The 22,090-nt window shown below is 44.5% G+C and overlaps 2 protein-coding genes across 5 annotated transcripts in view; both read left to right on the top strand.

Moving 5' to 3' along the window:
• LOC125436749 (A-kinase anchor protein 2-like) overlaps positions 1 to 22,090 on the top strand; it is a 480,182-nt gene that overhangs the window by 265,802 nt on the left and 192,290 nt on the right. The gene's annotated exons all lie outside the window — the stretch shown is intronic.
• LOC125436751 (paralemmin-2-like) overlaps positions 1 to 22,090 on the top strand; it is a 161,947-nt gene that overhangs the window by 118,082 nt on the left and 21,775 nt on the right. For both annotated transcript variants that reach the window (XM_048504007.1, XM_048504009.1), the window contains exons 4-5: positions 13,638 to 13,752; positions 20,656 to 20,677. In XM_048504007.1, coding sequence (XP_048359964.1) covers positions 13,638 to 13,752; positions 20,656 to 20,677 — 137 coding nt within the window. The remainder of the gene's footprint in view (positions 1 to 13,637; positions 13,753 to 20,655; positions 20,678 to 22,090) is intronic.

Here is a 22,090-nt window from a genome sequence, read left to right on the forward strand (position 1 = left end):
TTGGAATGACCTTGAAATAACTGTCCTGCTGGGATGAAACAGCTTTTCGTTGAAGCAGAACTTGTCACGTGGTAGATGGTGGAATGAGACATTTGTTGTACAAACAAGGTCTTTAAAGGGGAAAAAATGGATTTGCTGAAGAGACACAGGATGCTAAGGTTGGAATTCTGGGCTCTTCTTTGGCTATCTGTGGAATGTTTGTGTGTAACATAGGAGCAGCAGTGGTGTGGTGGTTGAGAGCAGGTGCATTCTAACCTGGAGAACCGGGTTTGATTCCACGCTCTGCTGCTTGAGCGGTGGAGGCTGATCTGGGGGACTAGATTAGCTTGTGCACTTCAACACATGCCAGCTGGGTGACCTTGGGCTAGTCACACTCACAGCTCTTCAGAGCTCTCTCAGCCCCATCCACCTCACAGGGTGTTTGTTGTGAGGGGGTAGGAAGGGAAAGGAGATTATAAGCCCCTTTGAGTCTCCTTACAGGAGAGAAAGGGGGTTATAAATCCAAAACTCTTCTTCTTGTTCATCAAGTCACAGCCGACTCATAGCGACTCCTAGAGGCGTTTTAAAGGCAAGTGATTAAGCTGAGGTGGTTTGTCACTGCCTACCTCTGTAGCATTTTCCTTGGAAGTCTCCCATCCAAGTACCGACCCAGAGATTTTACTAAATCAGGCTACATTATACCATTCCACATCCCTTATCTGTAGAATAGGTGGCCTCATATGTAGATGTGAACGTAAGAGATACCTGCTTCCCTTTGACTATTTATGACTGCAACATTGGTACATTTTGGCTGGGTGCTGCTAACTGGCCATTATTTCAGTGGTCTGGCCACTGAAACGGCGTTCTAGCAACTAACCGTGGTCCAAAAGGCATCCAATAAAGCTGTGTTGGTGATCCTGTTCCTAGATCCCAAACACGTCTCTCATGGCCTACCAGAGCTCACCCCACCCAATGCTCACTGGATTTTGTTCTCTTGTTCCACAAGAAGTCCTCTAGATTCCACCAGATTGGGGTAGCCTCCTCCCTACCCCTTCTCTGTTTTCCCTGAAGCTTCTTAAATTTACAAATCAAAATCTGTATTTAATAAATAAATACCTCCTGAGAGGCCTTAGAGCCACCAGATCTGTCATACCAGCATTTTCACAATGTACACAGCAAAATGGCACAAATCTATCTGTCTGGAATTCACAACATGGGACTTCCCAACTTTCTAAAATTTTGTAGCTGGCCGGGGAGGGAGGGGTCAGTTAACAACCTAAGGTTCAAAGAAGGGGAATGGGAATGGGAATCATCAGAAACTTCCACCTCCTCTTCCACAAAACAGAAATGCTGTTCCACTGAAGGCCCTGCATGGTTGGAGACATGTTAGTGTCCTGGATGGTCTAGAGATGAACGTCTGCCCTTTGTGTGTTTGCTACCAAAAACACAAAGGAATATCAGACTGACCAAAGTGTTAATGGGTATAGCACAGTGATGGCGAACCTTTTCGAGACCGAGTGTCCAAATTGCAACCCAAAACCCACTTATTTATCGCAAAGTCCCAACACAGCAATTTAACCTGAATACTGAGGTTTTAGTTTAGAAAACACAGTTGGCTCCAAGGCGTGTGTTACTTGGGAGTAAGCTTGGTGGTAGTCGGTGGCTTTGCTTTGAAGCAACCGTGCAACTCTTCCAACGGGTGAATCACAACCCTAGGAGGGTTTACTCAGAAGCAAGCCCCATTGCCAGCAACTGAGCTTACTCCCAGGTAAAGGATCGCGCTTTAGTACTTCGCATGAAAATCAGTGGGGTTTAACGGTGCTTAACAGGGTTACCTACACTGATTCCCCAAAACTAGGTTTTAGGCTTAATGATAATAATTGAGCCCAGCGGCCCAGGCCAGCCTAGATGTGTGTGGGGGGGGGGGTGAGTGCCACCTCTGGCACCCGTGCCATAGGTTCGCCACCACTGGTATAGCAGCTAGCACTTAGCAGCAACACCCTTTAAAGTTTACACTTAGTAGGAATCCTGTGTGTACCACAACTCCACTGTGAAGCAACCTTTAGATTTCTCCGATTCTTGTGCATGTCCAAGCATGTGTAATGACCTCCAACCATGTGCTTCAGCTTCCTAGCATGTTTACAAACCATGTAAACAATGAGTGTCCCAAAGGTGCTGGATATAGCTGCATGCTTTGAAGAAACACCAGAAATGGAACCAAGGAAGCTTAAATCTTTACACATTCCAGGATTTATATCATATCAACCACAGAGCAAGTGGCAGGCAAGTTGAGAAATGTACATGATAAAAATGAATTTGTGTGTAATTACCCTTTTATTTTCGAAGGCTTTCACTGGGTTGGATTCAACTGGTTGTTGTGGGTTTTCCGGGCTGTGTGGCCATGGTCTGGTAGATCATGTTCCTAACGTTTTGCCAGCATCTGTGGCTGGCATCTTCAGAGTTGTATCACAGAGGGAAGTGTGTAACAGACTTTCCTCTGTGATACAACTCTGAAGATGCCAGTCACAGATGTAGGCAGAATGTTAGGAACAAGATCTACCAGACCACGGCCACACAGCCCGGAAAACCCACAACAACCCTTTTATTTAATTGCGTGTATACAAAAATGAAATGAAAATGAAAGCGGATAAACATTCTGACATCCATGATGAATCTTTCTGTGAATCAGGCAACAACAGAACAGCACAATTTTAATGTAATATTATGGCTTGCTCAAATGTTGTCCTGCCTCTCTTCCATAAGTCCTATTTATTTTCAAGTGGGTGTCCTGAGCCAGAGCCCTACAAAGTTAGAAAAGGCAGAGCAGCATTCCGGCAGTTCTGTGGCCAGGGCTATATAGCCTTATTGTTTATATTCAGCTGTTCTAAACAATAGATGCATTAGAGGAAGAAGAATAATCTACATCCACCCTATTTACTTCCTTGAAATAGGAAATGAACCTGCTCTTGGGGATAGGGCTGGGCTGGAGAAATGAAAAAGATGCAGCACAGAGAAACAACACATTAAAAGCATGTAAGAAAACAACTTGTTCCAAAATAGGTAAAGGGTCAGACGTCAAGGCAGAAGAATGGTTTGGAATTGTTCAGTAAGTGTTCCTGCAATGCCCTTGGGGAAGCTCCAGGGCTCATTCCAGCCAAAGGTCAGCACTTTCCTGTTGAGAAAAGTAAACACAGGTTCTGCTTGTTTAAAAAAAAATACCCCACTTTCCCAAGCTCAGAATCACTCATAATAAAATTCAAGTGATGTATGATACAATCAATACAAATTAAAAACCCATTAGAATTAACACTTTTCAGCGTAACTATTTTTCTTGTTTTGTCGAAGGCTTTCACGGCCGGAATCACTAGGGTGCTGTGTGGTTTCCGGGCTGTATGGCCATGTTCTAGCAGCATTCTCTCCAGACGTTTCGCCTCCATCTGTGGCTGGAGGATCCTCTGAAGATGCCAGCCACAGAAGCAGGTGAAACGTCAGGAGAGAATGCTGCTAGAACACGGCCATACAGCCCAGAAACCACATAGCACCCCATTATTTTTCTTGTTATCTGGCCCTTCCACATATAATTCTTCTAAAATACACGCTATTTCCATTTTTTTAAAATGATTCAGCAGCCAGCTTTAAAAAGTCAAGTCTTGCAAACTTCTCCAAAGACCAAAACAGTCAAGAAGAAAAAGAGTTTAGATGTATACCCCACCTTTTTCTCCTGTAAGGAGACTCAAGGTGGCTTACAAACTCCTTTCCCCTCCTCTCCCCACAACCGACACCTTGTGAGGTAGGTGGGGCTGAGAGAGTTCTGAAGAACCGTGACTAGCCCAAGGTCACCCAGCAGGAATGCAGGATTGTGGAAACACATCTGGTTCGCCAGACAAGCCTCGGCCACTCAGTTGAAGGAGTGGGGAATCAAACCTGGTTCTTCAGATTAGAATCCACCTGTTCTTAACCACTACACCATGCTGGTTTCCAGTTTTGTTCTGGCAATCCATTCTAAAATTGTGGAGCTATCTTTGAAGATGCCGTCTACTCTCATACACCAATCACATCTCAATGAAAAGGAACCAAAAGAAATGATTGGACGTATCATAAGGTACTTGCCAATCTAATAACAGGACACATGGTCTCCCTTTGAAAATTAGCTGGATTTATGTGGATTAGCTTTGTCCCTTGATATCAGTTTCATTTTTTTTCAATTGCAAAACAGAAATCCCAACCACTGAAGCATCTGTTGATGTCTGGACAAGAAACAAAGTAAGATGAGCTAAAGATCATTTAGCTCAATGTATTGTCGAAAGCTTTCACGGCCGGATTCAACTGGTTGTGGTGGGTTTTCTGGGCTGTGGTTTTCCACCAGACCACGGCCTCACAGTCTGGAAAACCCACCACAACCAGTTGAATCAGGCTGTGAAAGCCTTCGACAACAGAGAGGCAGACACACAGATAGACCTAACAGACACTCACACTGAGCACTTACATAGATAGAGGTTGCTGTTCCTATATTTAGTGTAAATTCATTTGTTATCTAGTAAAGTTCTACAAAACAGCTTACTCACATCTCTGCCCTTACTTTGCTAATTCATTGCAATACAACAAAAGGTCTACTCTTGGGTATATTCCAGACCAAGTTGCCAAAATGAAGTCTATTTTAAGAGTACCCTATTTATGCTTGTAATAACCAGATGTATTGATATTTCAGAGGAGTAATTCTGTATAGTCTGAAATATAAAATTTGCGTACATACTGTGTGCTTTGCAGCCAAGGTCATCCCAAGGGGTGTGTCTAAGGCTAGATTTTGCACAGTCCAAAATTCATTCCTGATCATATTCAAATTCTTAAAAGGGTGACAAGGATGTGATTTGTTTCAGCCTTTTTAAAGCCAAAAAATAACTATAACGATGAAATTATCAACAGACCAATTGGCATTGTTTTCTTGGCACACAGGCCTTGTGTAAAGACCCACCTAATTGATAATATCTGCTCAGTACACAAACTTGTTAGCTGTCCAGCTGTACAGATGCTTTAAAAGCATTTTTGGTATTTAAAAGAAAAGGAAATCATTCATTCTCAGAGTGGGAAAAGAACGGAGGAAGTGGTTTGACCATCACACGCCAATCTTTTTGAAAAAAATGGGTGGGAGTAGTCGGAACAAAGAAAACCGGCAGAAACACTACATGCGAGGAAAAACACTTTAATAGCCCAATCCAAAGGGAGGTGGGGGAGTTGCATAGCGACCGCACACAGCATCGCACGGAGAAGGAGAACGGGGAACAAGCAGTGTCTTGGGAACTGGAGGCAAAAGACAGAGCCACATCAGAAGAAATATCTGTGCAGGCGTGACAACGCAAAGGGAGTAGGCCACATCATGTGCCAGGCACAGTAAGGGGGCATGGACAGGCAGAACAGGCCAATTGTCCCTTCCCCCAGGGGGGAGGCCCCCAATCCAGAACTAGTCCATCCTTTTCCCTATGGATGTCTCTGCTTTTGACCATAGAAATGTCCCCCCTGCAGTGAGGTAGGTATAAATTATTATGGAGGGGTTCGAGAGTGGGACTACACCCCCACCCGCCCCTGGGGGCGTGGCCACGCCTCCCCAAGCCCCACCATCGGCCTCAGTGCATATACAAGCAGCTCTCTGAGGCCAGGGATGGCAGACTCCCCTGCCCCCCGCCCCCCCAGCTGGGTTCCCAGTTGGCAGCTTGCAGTCCCTTCTGCCCTCCCCTCTGGGTAGAGACATAGCTAGGGGAAATGGAGCCTGGTGCAAAATCTGAGTTTTGCGCCTCCGCACACCCACCCACCGACCCCCCGCGGTCACCGTGATGTTGGAATCCACCCCAAAACAGCATCACTTTCAATGGTGTTTAAACTAGGGAGCCTAGATTCTCCTTTTAAATCCACCTTAAACAAAGAGTCTGGGGTCCCCAGTTAAAACAACATTGAAAGTGATGCTGTTTTGGGGTGAATTCTCCCCCACCCTGAAACAGCATCACTTTCAATGTTTGAACTGCGGACCTCAGATTCTCCCTTTAAATCCATGCCGAAGGGGGTGGATTTAAAAGGAGAATCTGGGGAAATTTGGTGGGTGCCTGCTGTCAGGGATCCAATTGTTAAGCTAGCAGCACCAAACTTTCAGGGTATTTGTAGGAGACTTTCCTGGTGATATCACCCAGGTTGGGTGAAGTTTGGTTCAGGGGGTCCAAAGTTATTGACCCTCAAAGGTGTAGCCCCCATCTCCTATTAGCTCCCATTGGAAACAATGGGGGCACTGTCATCCCTTGGAAGAGGAGACCGTGTTCTGGCAGCAAAGGAAGCTTGTATTAAAGGGGAAGCAAAGGTAGGGGCCGGGTCCTAGATGGGTGTTTTGCCAGTCTTGCTAGTCTTCATTGAGGGGCATGATGTTCCAGCGCAACTTGTAGAAAACTGCAAACCAGACAAGAAGAAGAAGAAGAAGAAGAAGAAGAAGAAGAAGAAGAAGAAGAAGAAGAAGAAGAAGAAGAAGAAGAAGAAGAAGAAGAAGAAGAAGAAGAAGAAGAAGAAGAAGAAGAAGAAGAAGAAGAAGAAGAGGAGGAGGAGGAGGAGGAGGAGGAGGAGGAGGAGGAGGAGGAGGAGGAGTTTGGAGGTGGACTTATATCCCACTTTTCTCTCCTGCAGGGAGACTGGCTATAATCTTCCTCTTGCCTCTTCCTCCCTCACAACAAAATAACCCTGTGAGGTGTAGGGGCTGAGAGAGCTCTCTGAAAAGCACGAAATTAGCCCAAGGTCACCCAGCTGGCGTGTGTGGGAGTGTACAGGCTAATCTGAATTCCCCAGATAAGCCTCCACAGCTCAGACAGCAGAGCTGGGAATCAAACCCGGTTCCTCCAGATTAGATACATGAGCTCTTAACCTCCTACATCACGGTTTTGTTAGGGGCCAGAGCTCCTCTGTCGACAGTCCCGGCCCCTACTCTGAGCTGCTGGGCCTGGCCTCTGTGGATGCGGTCACTGGCATTGGTACCAGTGGCCCCGCCCCCTAGCCATTTGTCTGTCACCTCCCAAGGCCTAATGGTCTGGGTCTAATGAGGCCATGCTCCTTCAGGGTCATCCTCCTGCCTCAGCTGTGGCGGGTGATGCCTGGACCTGTGGGAATGGTGGGGGAGAATGTTAGTGCTCTGTCTCTCCTAACCACACAGGAGCCCCAACCCTCCTGTCTTCCAGAGAGGATCACAATGGCTCAGTGACACACACACCCTCGATGCTGCCTCCACACCTGGGAGGGAGGGAATCGGAGCAAGTGAAGCACAAGTGGCCACCACATTCCCAGGGTGCCGGCTGCTCCAGAGCCTTTCCACCAGCTGCAGGCTACCCCTTGACGAGTGGCTGGGATTTGTGCAGCGAACCCTCAGCCAGCCAAGCCTTCTCCGGCCCTCGCCAGTTTTCTGCTCCATCCTCTGGAAGAAAGCTTGACTGGTGGGGTGGACTCTCTGGGATGTGGGTTCCGCTGTCCCATTCGTCTCCCCTTGCCTTCTTGTCATCCCCTCTTTTCCTAGTGCCCCATGGGGCATTCCTCGTAATGAATCTCGCATCATGTCTGGTTAGCCCAAGAAGTGAATGCTTTTGCGAGATCCGTGCTTGCAAAAGATTTGCATCGTACAGATACAGTCGCTGGGGAGCTTAGGGGAATTTCCCACCCTCAGTTTGCATTTCCTGCTGCTGCTACAGTCAACAGGAGGAAAAAAAATTTTTTTTAATCGCCATTAGTAATGATGTGATGTCACTCCTGGGAAAAAACGTGGATCTATCTAGGACACGGTTATGGCTTTCTTTTAAATTTCAGATAAATTTCAGAGGCCCAGCTAAAGGAGCAGCAGTGGCATAGGAGGTTAAGAGCTCATGTATCTAATCTGGAGGAACCGGGTTTGATTCCCAGCTCTGCCGCCTGAGCTGTGGAGGCTTATCTGGGGAATTCAGATTAGCCTCTTCACTCCCACACACGCCAGCTGGGTGACCTTGGGCTAGTCACAGCTTCTCGGAGCTCTCTCTGCCCCACCTACCTCACAGGGTGTTTGTTGTGAGGGGGGAAGGGCAAGGAGATTGTAAGCCCCTTTGAGTCTCCTGCAGGAGAGAAAGGGGGGATATAAATCCAAACTCTTCTTCTTCTTCTTAAAGAGTCACTATTCACACACACACACACACACTGTTAAAATCTAAAATCACCACTGTTTCGCTGCAGATGCTGATTGGAGATTTTCTTTAAAAAAAAACAAATGGCAGTCTTGTGTTGCTCATTCTTGGTATATGCCAAAGGTGATGCAAATCTTGTAAAATTATTTCTGTTTCCTGCTGCGACTTGCCCTATTTATAGCACAGAAAGCCCCGGCTCCTCAATTTGAAAATGCTATTAAGGATTTTTCCTCCTTAGAAATTAGAATCTCTCCAGGTGATATCAACGTTACAGCAAATGCAATGTAATACTGTAGGGTTTTGAACCAAAAAAAAAACCTTAGCTGCTGTTAACTCTGTATGGATACATGCTCTGATGCTTGCCTGCAAAACTATAAAGAAAATGGGGTGGGAGAAAGGAAATACAAACAAGCTGTATTATGGTTTGGGCTCTTTTAATTGTTAGTCGTTCCCCCCACCCCCAGAGTTGACTCACATGATTTCAATGGCACAATTACAATTTAAATACCCCATAGTCATGCTAGTTTTAGCACTAATAGTTTAACTTTGTAAAAGAGTAGCCCTGGGCAATCTGTATGAATTACATTCATCACGTTTGAGAATCAGCCACAGCTCATGGCTCATTCGTTCTCTGTAGGATCCTCACCAATGAACAGGCTGCCCAACCCTGGTACATTTTTGCCACTTTCACACTCAATCCTAACTACAACTGTAAGTAGTTTAATCACATATTGAGATGGAAGTCTTTATCAAGACCCGTGACATTTTGTGGCATGAAAAAGAAAGAACACTTCAGGAACCCTTTTGAAATTTTCACCTTATGGACTTGTCACCTTTATACCCCACCTTTCTCTCCTGTAAGGAAACTCAAGGTGGCTTATAAACTCCTTTCCCTTCCTCTCCCCTTGTGAGGTAGGTGGGGCTGAGAGAGTTCCGAAGAACTGTGACTAGCCCAAGGTCACCCAGCAGGAATGTAGGAGTGCAGAAATACATCTGGTTCACCAGATAAGAATCTGCCACTCAGGTGGAGTGGGGAATAAAACTCGGTTCTCCAGATTAGAATCCACCTACTCTTAACCATTACACCACACTGGTTGCTATTGTCTATAGTTGTCCTGTGTTTGTGTGGAGCTGATTAGTCACTGTCTTGATTCTAGAGTTTTTCAACACTGGCAGCCAAATTTTGTTCATTTTCATGGTTTCTTCCTTCCTATTGAAATTGTCCATGTGCTTGTGAATTTCAATGGCTTCTCTGTGTAGTCTGACGTAGTGGTTGTCAGAGTGGTCCAGAATTTCTGTGTTTTCAAATAATATTTTGTGTCCAGGTTGGTTTATTATATGTTCTGCTATTGCTGATTTTTCTGGCTGAAATAGTCTGCAGTGCCTTTCGTGTTCTTTGATTCGTGTCTGAGCGCTGCGTTTGGTGGTTCCTATGTAGACTTGTCCACAGCTACATGGTATGCGGTAGACTCCTGCAGTAGCTAGAGGATCCCTCTTATCCTTTGCTGAACATAGCATTTGTTGAATTTTCTTGGTGGGACTGTAGATTGTTTGTAGGTTATGTTTCTTCATCAGTTTTTCTATGCGGTCAGTGGTTCCCTTGATGTATGGTAAGTTGGTTCCCTTGATGTATGGTAAGAACACTTTCCCTCTAGTCAGCTCCACACAAACACACTAATCAGCTCCACACAAACACAGGACAACTATAGACAATAGCAACCAAAGGGAACAAAGCAACCAAAGGGAACAAAGACCAGGATACTTCTATTCAGATGCATTCACCTATTGACCTTGCTATCTTCATTGTTACTCACATGCTACAGACTTCTTTGTGACTCACATGCCAGGCTACTCTATTCAGATGGCCTCACCTTTTGACCTCACAGTATATATACTCCACTTGCTTTCCATTCCTACTGTCAGATCCTCTGAAGATGCCAGCCACAGATGCAGGTGAAACGTCAGGAGAGATGCTGCTAGAACACGGCCATACAGCCCGGAAACCACACAGCACCCGAACTCTTTTCTTCTTTTGTTCAGTTCAGGTTCCATCAGTGAATTTTTGAAATTAGGATTTTCTTCCCCCAGATGAGCTGCTCTGAGCCCCGCCATAGGCTGGGAAAGGGCGGGGTAGTAAGTCTAATGAAATAAATAAATAGTTCGGCACTTCATAAACATTTAGACAAAGGCTAACCCAGAAGGTCCCTACATAAACACAAACACTGGACCTGCTTGCATGCTTTCTTCTGCAAAAGAAAGGAATGATTAAATTGAGTTCACATTAAAATGCTGCCCCACCATTTTCTTGGCAAAATCACTGCCAATAATACCATCCTTCTGGATTCTAACCTTGTTAAGTCTCTCAGGTGCTCTGTGAATTTGTATGAACCCAGTCTTCGGTTGTTTTTAAACTACGCTTGAAAATCCGGTTTCTAATGCATGTAAGGGCCAAGAATCAGGAAATCTCTTTCTTGTCAGGTGTCCGGTGACAATTACAGACAAGCCAGGAGGAAGGAAGGATTTGCACCATTCAGTGTTTTTGAAGGCTTTAGTCCAAATGGAAAGAAAAGGTATTTCTGTTGTAGACAGACCCATTATTACTGAGGTTGTTTATGGTAGATTACATTGTCAGGTTATAGTTGTTTTACAAGTTAATCTTTTGTGTTAAGTGTGAAAGTCAAGTTTCTTGACTTTCATTATACATAAGAAAAGGGAATTGCCGGCAGTTTCCAGGTCAGCAAAAGGAACAAGAAAGCAAGTTTTGAAAAGGACGTGCTAAAATACAATGCTTTTACTGCCAAGTTCTACTAAATGTAAAGTCACAACTTCTAACTTGAATCAAGACGTACCACTAAGAATGCTGTGTTGTTATAGAACCTGTAATATGAACAAGTGGGGAAAATCTAATGATACAAAATACTGTCCCTGCTTGCAGAAAAATCTGCATTTTTTTTCAAAATCCGGTTAATACAATTTTAAAAAGAAAAAAAAGATATACACAAAGTAGAGCAAAAATATAACAGAGGTGGCAGATCTACAGATAGTTTTGATAATTAAGTCCATGTGTAATTGCCGTCAATGTGCCATGCATTCAAATATTGATAATTCTGTACATGAATTCATTCTTTTAATAGAAAACGTGTTAGCTCAATGGATGTCATCTATCTGTATTCTACGTTCTTAGCTTTACAGTGCAATCCTAAAGAGAGTTACTCCAGACTAAACCTATTCATTTCAATGGGTTTAGACTGGAGTAACTCAGCTCACGACTGCACTGTTTGTATTAAGTATTTTATGGCAATCTTATGGTGTAGTGGGATCATTTTAGCCTGTGAAATGTTTTATGCTTTTTTGAGGTTCTGGCTGGATTTTTAATGGTTGGTTAATTTTCATAGTTTTATGCTGTTTTATTGTATTTTGTTTTGTGTGCCACTTTGAGCACATAACTGGAGAGGCAGCATAGACATGCTATAAATGAATAAATAGCAATTCTGCCTTTGAGTGCTATAGATTAGCTGTAATAAACTGAAACGTCATTAGTGAATTGTAGTGAAACCTGGTGTGTGAATGGCACTTGAGTGCAAATGTGAACACGCACTATTTACATAATGCTACAATTGGATGTCTTTGGTCCAAATCTGTCCAACTTCCAACTTGCTAATGTAGGCGCAGAAGGCATATAAAAGATATACTTTGTTATATGCAAAGGTTTTCTTCTTGCCCCCCATTACTTTCTTTCGGTAATGGGGAGTTGGCAACCATAATGCAGCTGAGCAAAGAAAAGATGCAGGCCTGAAAGTCTATTCTCTTTCTGTTATTAGGCAAGCTTGATAGTCTAGCAGAATGCCCTTTGTCCAGAGTTATACAGAATGTGCAGATTCAACTGTTTTAAGGCCTTACAGTTCCTAATCAGATACCTTGAATTTGCCCTTCTCCTAGAGACAGAAGCATAAAGATGTTTAGGCTCTCTTTTTGAGAAGAAGAACAACAAAAGGCAAAATAGATAGGAAAGAAAGAGGTCCTAGTTCATCTTGCGTCAAAAGATCAGGTGTTCCCACCTTCCAATAAAGGTCTTAGAAAGTTCAATTGTTTTGGGAAGAAGGGAAATCTCCACCTTTCTGTATGACTAAGTGACGATGATGAACTTTGGGGTGTATTCTTTTTGCTGCTATTCTAATGTAACCTATAAAAGTAAGAACACACTGTCATCTTGTGTGGTTCCCCTGATGCTGTTTGCCCGTTTGTTGGCGTGAATAAAATATTTAACAGATTTTATTCCTTTGTCGGCTTAAGCTTTTTGGCTTAAATATTTTGAACCCGTTACCTTGCTGTAACATCAAGGTTAAAGCGCCGCCAACCAGAAACTCAATAGATCGTCCAGTTCAATGCCCCTCTTCTGAAGACCTGGCAGACCATAAATTCATTGGTGGATTACAAGTTTTAGATTACAAATTCTGGATTCATTGGTGTATTACAAGATGTGGATGCCTGCTTTATAGTGTCCTTCAGTTGTACATATCACTGGCAGCCTAGTATTAGAATTAGAAGTAATATATCTAAGGTGTTTTCCTTATGTAAAGATCATAGTTTATGATCATAGTTTAAATACTCTTACAGCAGTACATGAAATCAATGTCAAAAAGTAACTATTCTCTTGTTTGAACTAAGTCCTTGGAGAGAGCTTAGCTTCTCTAGTATAATATTAGATAGTTCCAAATGAACTAGCCGGTTTACGGTATATGCCTGGCTTTGACGTGTCTTCAAAGGTTCATGGTACATTCAGTGTTCATCAAAGTTCCAAACAGAAAATATCCTCATAATTCATCCCAGACCGCGTCCTCTCAATAAGTCTCTCCATTGCTGTGAATACATGGACCAAACTGTAGCTTGTGTGCAAATATAAGACAACCCATTGGTTTTTGTTGTTGATGTTGTTGTTTATAACATACTGGGGAGAGGAGGGAGAGACTAGTCTTGCATCTGATTAAATATTGTATTGTTTCTACTATAGGCATTTCTGTCATGGTACATCCTAAAACATCCATCATTATTCAAATGAAGTGCTGCTCTCTGTGTACTCAGGAATCATCAAGTGTCAGTTAATCAAATGACAAGAACCAGGCAGATATGTGAACTAATTCCATTTGTGGAGTAAAACTGCCATAGCTGTCAAAGTGACATGTCTAACCATTTTAAAGTTGGCAGTGTTACCTGTAAGCCACGTGTCCACAGAGACACCATATTGGGGCTGTGCGGATTGGGCAGCCACCCAGCAGGGGGAGCTCTTGCGGGGGGGGGGTCAGTTCTGCTCAGTGGTAGAAAACTTCCACGCAGTTCCCTACCATGGTTGGAGGGACTATCGTGGACGGGTCTATGTGGACAAACAGTACATTTTTTAAAAGCTGCTTAAAACTGCTAAGAAGCCAACAAATACCTTTTGATATGTTTTCCCCAGAACAGTGAGTTCATTCTAAATATATTTTCCAGGTTGGAAGAAGAAATTGGGAAGCTAGAAAGTGAGGAATCGCAAATATCCGCCAAGGAGCGAATCATCTTACAGAAATTAAAAGAGACTGAGAAATCCTTTGAGGACTTGCAAAAGGTACAAAACTGATAAATGTAAAAAAAAAAGATGTGAAAAATCAAAGGAAGAGCGTTTAAGGCTATGTGCATTACAAGCCCTCAAGAGGTTTAAGATTAGATACGATAATTATACAGCATTCAAAGAGAATTAGGCCGGATTATTTTAAATTATTAACAGCCTTAAATACTATTAAACGTTATTGGCGTGGATATTAAATATTTAAAAAGGTTTAGCTTGCTTGGAATTGAAAGTGCGGTAATGATGATTTTACAAGCTCAGATCCCCTGAAAAGTTAATCCTGCTCTTATGATTTATGGATAGCCACTATGCAGCGGTGATAGGTGGAGAATCTACTATTGGGATGACATTTTTATGCAGTACTTCTTTGCCAGTTTATATGTTTGAAATTATTGAGAAGCAACTCCATAATTTAGTAGATGGCCTTATTTAATGTTTAGCTCTATCGGTAGACTGACAAATTGTAGAAAAAAGAAAACCGATTTGAATAGCTCGGGGCGGAGGACGGGTGTTGGGTTTGTTTGTTTGTTTTGATTTGCAGCATGATACAAACTGCTGACAGCCCAATCCAGAGTGGGGAGCTGGACCCACATCTGTAGCCAGCCCTGCACTGGTGTGGGTCCCCACCCTGCCGGCACAAGGGGGAAAAGTGGTCGGGGGCATTTCAGGGGCAGGGCAGGGGGTGGAGCCAACCTTAGCTGGCTTCCACTGCCTGCCCAGCCCCTGCAAGCCGATGGAGCCGGCTTCAGAAATACGCCACATTTTTCATGGCATGTCTCCATTAATTAGGAAAGGAATTTGATAATAAAACTGCAAAGATTGTCATGCCCTTATATAAAGCCGTGGTGCGACCGCACTTGGAGTACTGTGTCCAGTTCTGGTCGCCACATCTCAAAAAGGATATCAAAGAGATAGAAAAAGTGCAGAGAAGGGCAACGAGGATGATTGAAGGATTGGAGCACCTTCCTTATGAGGAGAGGCTGCAGCGTTTCAGACTCTTTAGTTTGGAGAGGAGACGTCTGAGGGGGGACATGATTGAAGTCTATAAAATTATGCATGGGGTAGAAAATGTCGACAGAGAGAAATTTTTCTCTCTTTCTCGCAATACTAGAACCAGGGGGCATTCATTGAAAATGCTGGGGGGAAGAATTAGGACTAATAAAAGGAAACACTTCTTCACGCAACGTGTGATTGGTGTTTGGAATATGCTGCCACAGGAGGTGGTGATGGCCACTAACCTGGATAGCTTTAAAAAGGGCTTGGACAGATTTATGGAGAAGAAGTCGGTCTAAGGCTACCAGTCTTGATCCGCCTTGATCTGAGATTGCAAATGCCTTAGCAGACCAGGTGCTTGGGAGCAGCAGCAGCAAAAGGCCATTGCTTTCACATCCTGCAGGTGAGCTCCCCAAGGCACCTGGTGGGCCACTGCGAGTAGCAGAGAGCTGGACTAGATGGACTCTAGTCTGATCCAGCAGGCTTGTTCTTATGTTCATATCCCCATGGGGGATTTTTGCCTGTGGGTTTTGTATTTGTTTAGGCTTCCTGCACCACTAAGAAGCCCTCTGGAGAGGGCGGGGTGGCATGAGCAGCACCATCCCCTCCCGCCTGCCTGATCTGGATTGGGCTGTAACAGTGAAAGACCTCGCAGACCAATTTGATTGTCACAATGTTATCTCAATTTTCCTCCAAAGTGCAGTCGGGTTGCCATCCCCCAGGTCATGCCTGGAGTTTTTCCAAAATTACAAGTGATTTCCAGACCACTAAGATCGGTTCCTCTAGACGAAATGGCAGTTTCAGAGAAGTAGAGTCTATGGAATCAAATCGCCGCTCACCAAACTCTACCCTCCCTGGGCTGCATCCCCAAATCACTAGGAATTTCCAAAGCTGGTGTTGGTGTAACCTCAGCTTGTGGGTTCTGTGGGGCAGAACTTGGAATGAGTTTGCAACAACAAATTAAAAAAAACCAAAATGGTTTACTTTCTTAACATATAACATCAAACATCAACATTTAACATCACATTTCAAGGTCCTGTTCAGGTTGCATTTTCAAGTCCTTATATTTACAGTCTACTGATACTGCCAAGTCCAATTCTTCTTTGCAAGTGGGTTGGCTCCTGAAGACTCCAAGGGCTTGATGAACAGGATTCAACATGATGAAGGTTTCCAGGAGAACTCTCACCCATTACAACCACACAAAAAAACCTGAAACAATAAACTCCAACATTTACAACATAGGGAAAAAAACAACTACCTTCCCAGTAGTTCCCAACAATATTGCAGTTACCTTAACAAGGTGTTAAGGGCTTATAGAAATCAAGGTCCGAGTCTGGTCGCCTTGTCTCCTTCAAACTACATGAGGTCTGCAGCCTTCTCCTGCTTTGGGTCTCCACCCCTTTCTGGGTCAACCCATTCTGAGCATGGGGGTTACATTGGCACCCCTCAGTGGTTTTCCAGTACGCCATTTTATCTTTCCAACAGTCTATGAAATAAATTACTCTGAGTACGTTTGAAATGTCCATGGCTCAGTGGGAGATTTGACCCCCCAGGACAACCCGCTCATAATCATATCTGCATTCACGATGACTGACTTCTCCAGGCTATTGTGCCTCTATTTATTCCACAGTAATGACGATTGTAACATAAGTTATCAGATTTGTAAAAAGCAGTTTTGATTGAGAGGCATAAAACCAATAAATAGCAATCGTTATCACCAAAGCTCTGTGAAAATAAGACATCTTTTCGGCTCTGGCCCTGGTCTCGTGGAAGGCCCTGTCAAATGAGACCAGAGCCCTGTGGGACTTATCACACACACAAGCCCTTATTGGGCATACAAAACAGGACAATATTTTAAAGCAAAACAAGGTTAAGAAATACAGTTAAAATTACTAATTTTACTAATTACTAGGAGCAGCAGTGGCGTAGGAGGTTAAGAGCTCGTGTATCTAATCTGGAGGAACCGGGTTTGATTCCCCACTCTTGACGCCTTAGCTGTGGAGGCTTATCTGGGGAATTCAGATTAGCCTGTACACTCCCACACACACCAGCTGGGTGACCTTGGGCTAGTCACAGCTTCTCGGAACTCTATCAGCCCCACCTACCTCACGGGGTGTTTGTTGTGAGGGGGGAAGGACAAGGAGATTGTAAGTCCCTTTGAGTCTCCTGCAGGAGAGAAAGGGGGGATATAAATCTAAACTCTTCTTCTTCTTCTTCTTCTTCTTCTTCTTCTTCTTCTTCTTCTTCTTCTTCTTCTTCTTCTTCTTCTTCTTCTTCTTCTTCTTCTTCTTCTTCTTCTTCTTCTAATTTCCAGTATAAAATTTGACTTATCTCAATTCCCCAGGGCCCTCCAAGATACAGGGCCCTGTCCCTCCAGGCCTATAGTTGAAGGCTGAGATGGCTCAATCCCTTGCGTTTCCTTCTTTTCCCTTTGTTTTCTTCCCTCTCCTTTTCCCCCCTTCTAGATACTTATACACCATGTTGGATCTTATTGTGGGGTGCGTTATTGTTTTTATATTGTATTGTGCTTGTATGAACACGTTGACAGCTGCTCTGAGCCTGCTCCGGGGCAGAAGTGGGAGGGGGAGAAGCAGGATATAAGTCTAATAAATAAATAGCTAAACAAACAAAAAACCGAATAGTTCTGACAGGTAGATTCAAATTTCTAAGAAAGAATACTCTACCCCCTCAACGGGCTACACTTTTCAGGGTTTTTGGAGAGATCTAGAACATAGGAGTAGCATACTTCCTATGAAGTAGCATAGGAAGATGCTGGAAAGTTGTCATTTTGATCTGGGTATAATGTGTGTCTTCATACCATAAGGGTCCCATTCCTCTGAATTGAAAAAAAAATATGCATTGTCATGTGTGGTGCTATGTCACGTCTGGTAAAAAAATGGAAGTGACGTAGGATAGCTCTAGGAATGATGAGAATATTGCTTTACCATAGAGTTTATGGTGATTCTTAGAGCTACCAATAGCATATTTTTTTACCATAATCTTCCTGACAATTGCTAACCCTATCACCCCATAAAATTTTAACTTACACAAGAAATTACAGCTAAAAGCAGTGATGGTCCTTAGTTAATCCACTAGTGCTAGCTCTGAGCCTGCTCCAGGGCAGAAGTGGGAGGGGGAGAAGCAGGATATAAGTCTAATAATAGTGCTAGTATTGTGATTCAGTATCTGAGGTGACAAGTTTAAATCTTTCCTCAGCCATGAACTGATCAGTGGCCTTAGGCAAGTCATCATCTGTCAGTACTTGTGTGCCCCTTCACTTCTCATATGTCATATGGACAGTGGCATACTGCCCATTGGGCAAAGTGGGCAGTTGCCCAAGGCGCAGAATTTTTTTGTCACGTGGGGGTGCCTGATTTCTAAGCCCCGCCCACTCTGGCTAAGCCCTGCCCACTCTGTACAGTGGTCCACAAGCCACCAGAGGCAGAGCAGGAGGACGGGGAGCTCTGCCTCCAGTGGACTTGGGCTGCTGGGGCCATCCAGGAAGGGTGAGTGCCACGACCGGGCTGCTCCACCCATGGAGGGCATCAAACTCAGATTTTGCCCAGGGTGCCAGTTTGTCTAGGCATGCTCTGCATATGGATCCCCATTCTGTCGTGAAATTTCTCTGGGTTATATGGACCAGTTTGGCTCTCAGCCTGCCCTATATTATAGGGGCATTGTAAGGATAAAATGGAAGAGGGGAGAATGATCTTGTCAGCCATTTTGGGTCCCAATTGTAAACAGGGTGTAAATATTTACATGAATAATATATGAAGGGCTCGTTGAACAATCAAAATACTAAATATAAATATTAAGAATGATCATCTTAAATGGCTCTTGAGAGTGAGTGGGCAAATTCAAAGAGAAAAGTCAGTCCACTGCCATTGGCTATGATATATGGAGCAGCAGTGGCATAGTGGCTAAGAGCAGGTGCATTCCAATCTGGAGGAACCGGGTTTGATTCCCCGCTCTGCCGCCTGAGCTGTGGAGGCTTATCTGGGGAATTCAGATTAGCCTGTGCACTCCCACCCATGCCAGCTGGGTGACCTTGGGCTAGTCACAGCTTTTCGGAGCTCTCTCAGCCCCACCCACCTCACAGGGTGTTTGTTGTGAGGGGGAAAGGGCAAGGAGATTGTAAGCCCCTTTGAGTCTCCTACAGGAGAGAAAGGGGGGGATATAAAGCAAAACTCCTCCTCCTCCTCCTCCTCCTCCTCCTCTTCTTCTTCTTCTTCTTCTTCTTCTTCTTCTTCTTCTTCTTCTTCTTCTTCTTCTTCTATGATGGCAAATTGAAAATTCTGTGCCGCAAATCAAAATAAGGTTGAGTGCTCAATACTGGGAATAGAAGAAAACCGTCATCCTGACATCCAATTTGTCAGCTTCCCAGGGGTGTTTGGTTGGAACAGGAATACTGGCCGTAATTAAAGGGAGAACAATCTCTTTTATTTTAAAGTTCAAAGGGACCTAGACGTGTACAACAGAAATCCGGGCCACAAGAGGAAGTGGTGCAACTCTGTTTTATTTAGCCACGCACAAAATACATAAATGGCTTCATGCCTGCTAGAATAGGATTGCCAGCACAGGATGGTCTCAGTGGGTGGGCCTGCTGCACAAACGCCCTCCAGAGTCCAGAGAGCTGGTCTCCCATTCATTAGATGGGAGCTGGCCCACTTTCAGACCAGCTTCAGAAAGACACGTTGCGTGCTTTGTATTTGCAATTCAGCACAAGCCCTACCCTCTGACAATCCTTGTTTTGTCCCGGGTTTTGCCCCGAGATCTTTGTCTCTTGGCAGTCTGCATCCCCAACGGAGGCAGCTCTATTATCTTCGGATTCTCTCTTGTCTGAGAGGAGGGAGACCAGACTTGACAGCTGCCTGGTAAAAAAAAAATAGTCCATCCTGTTGATAGAAGCTTAATGTGATGCTATTTGCCAGGTGATGTTTATATATATATATCTATATTGCATTTATACCCTGCCAATCTCCCCAGGGACTCAAGGTGGCTTACAATATACACATAATAAAATACAATGGTATAAAAACAATACAAAAAGATAAACCTTAAAATCAGCTAATCACAAGATGGTATAACAACCTATCTGGTGACATAAAGGAGCAGACATGCTTATCACACCCAGGCACAGGCAGAGGTGGGATCCAGCAAATTCTCACAGGTTCCCGTGAGTAGGTTACTAAATATTTGTGTATGCCGAGAGGTTACTAGTTGGTGATTTTGCCCCATGATTTTTGCCTTAGTTACGCCCCTCCTCTCAGCAGTAGCGCGCAGAACTTGAAGCAGTCTAGCAGGAGGTGCACCGGCGTGCGTGGCAGCCTGCGCCTGCGTGCATTCGTTTCCCGCCCAAGGACCAGTGCAGCGGCTGCATCCTTGCCACAGCCCCACCCAGGAATGCCCCGCCCCCAGAATGCCTGGCCACGCCCCCATCATGCCCCGCCCAGCCCCATTGGTGCTACGCCACAGTTTGAATCCCACCACCATGGGAACCTGTTACTAAAAGTTTTGGATCCCCCCACTGGGCACAGGTCATGGGGCAGTGTTAAAAAGGGGGTGCCTAGCTGGCCCGACAGAAAAGGCCTGGCAGAATAACTCCATTTTACAGGCCCGGTGGAACTGAGATAGATTCCACAAGGCAGTTCTTCTACTTCCGGAAACCACACAGCACTTCAACTCATATTAGTTGCATTCTTTTACATCTAAGTCTTCTAAATCTAATTCTGTAATCCTAGTCCTATTGCATTGTTCATTAGGTGTCTCATGCTGTCAAGCTTCATTTAAAAAAATAGTTTGCAATCCACCCTGAGACTCAGTGAGAAAGGTGAGGTACAAATAAAGAAAATATCTACCATTCATATGATGTGAAAAAAACAACTGATCCCATATTTTTTGTCTTTTCAGAGTTTCTCACACCAGGATGGTGGTAAGTCTTTCCCCCCCCCTTTTTTTACTGCCATTCCATGCACAGATCACAGATTTGGATTCCCAGGGTTGCAGGACCCAGGTAGAGAAACAGACATGCAGATAGAGAAGACAAACATGCGGTAAATTGGTCATCATTCCTCTTCTGCAAGTGCAGCACAGCTGAGGAATGGAGTCATGGACATCCCCTTGTCCCTCAGTGCTCCTTTTCTCCAGCGTGGTGTAGTGGGTAAGAGCAGGTGGATTCTAATCTGAAGGTTTGATTCCCCAGTCCCCCATCTGAGTGGCAGAGGCTTATCTGGTGAACCAAATGTGTTTCCACGCTCCTGCATTCCTGCTGGGTGACCTTGGGCTAGTCACAGTTCTTCAGAACTCTCTCAGCCCCACCGATCTCACAAGGTGTCTGTTGTGGGGAGAGGAAGGGAAAGGAGCTTGTAAGCCACCTTCAGTCTCCTTACAGGAGAGAAAGGTGGGGTGTAAATCCAAACTCTTCTTCTTCCAACTTGTATGGCTGTTCCTTCACACAGGTACTGCAACCCCAGGAAGAATGCCTCGGGGGGTGGGGGGGAGGTCAGAAGGGGTTACAGTAACAGAAAGCAATGTGGGAAAGCTCTATAAGCCTATATATTAAGATACATGTTTGAATCAGCATGTAAGGTATCTCAAGCCAAGGGGCAGCCAGACTTCTCAGTGGAAGGAAATCTTACTAGGGCTTTCCCCACTGACAGAGTTGAACTGGTTTCTACCTAGGTTCGCCTCAGTGAATCCCCACTGCCACCGAGCTCAACATTGTTTTGTCTCAGCCCCCCCCCCCCCGAACCTTTCGCGCATCCTTGTCATATGAATTATGAACTACACTTTTCTGCTGGAACAAGGTCGATACTGCTTCGAAGCTTCAAAGTGGGGAAGCATCAAAACGACACCTCATCCGTTCAACCAATCACGAGCCGCTTTTGTGGCATGCGCAGAATGGGAGAGTCATTGCGGGCAGAAAGCGCATGTAACTGTAAACTGTAAACACTGTAAAAACAAAAAAAGAACGCTCCCGTTTCCCACCGTAACACAAGCGCCAATCACGATTGAGGAGCGAAACAGGCACCAAGATGATCCCGCCCACTTAGCTCGGTTCCAGGGGGCCAACTCAGTTGCTGTGGGGACAGCCTGGAATCGCCCTCCACTGAAGGGAACCGAGTCAACCTTAGCTCCCTTCTGTAGTGGGGAAAGCCCTAATAATTCTGATCTTAGAGACATCCTATCTTTAATTTTGGGGGGATCTCCTGCTGGATCCTTAAGCATACCAATTAGTTTCAGAGTTCATGAAAACAACGAGAGGCGGCGATTCAAAAGGGCAGTGCAACAGGAATTTCCTCATTCATGAGTTGTTTCCTGTTGTGGATGCTTCCAGTACTTTCTG

This window comes from Sphaerodactylus townsendi, linkage group LG07 (genome assembly GCF_021028975.2).
Source record: "Sphaerodactylus townsendi isolate TG3544 linkage group LG07, MPM_Stown_v2.3, whole genome shotgun sequence".
NCBI lineage: Eukaryota > Metazoa > Chordata > Lepidosauria > Squamata > Sphaerodactylidae > Sphaerodactylus > Sphaerodactylus townsendi.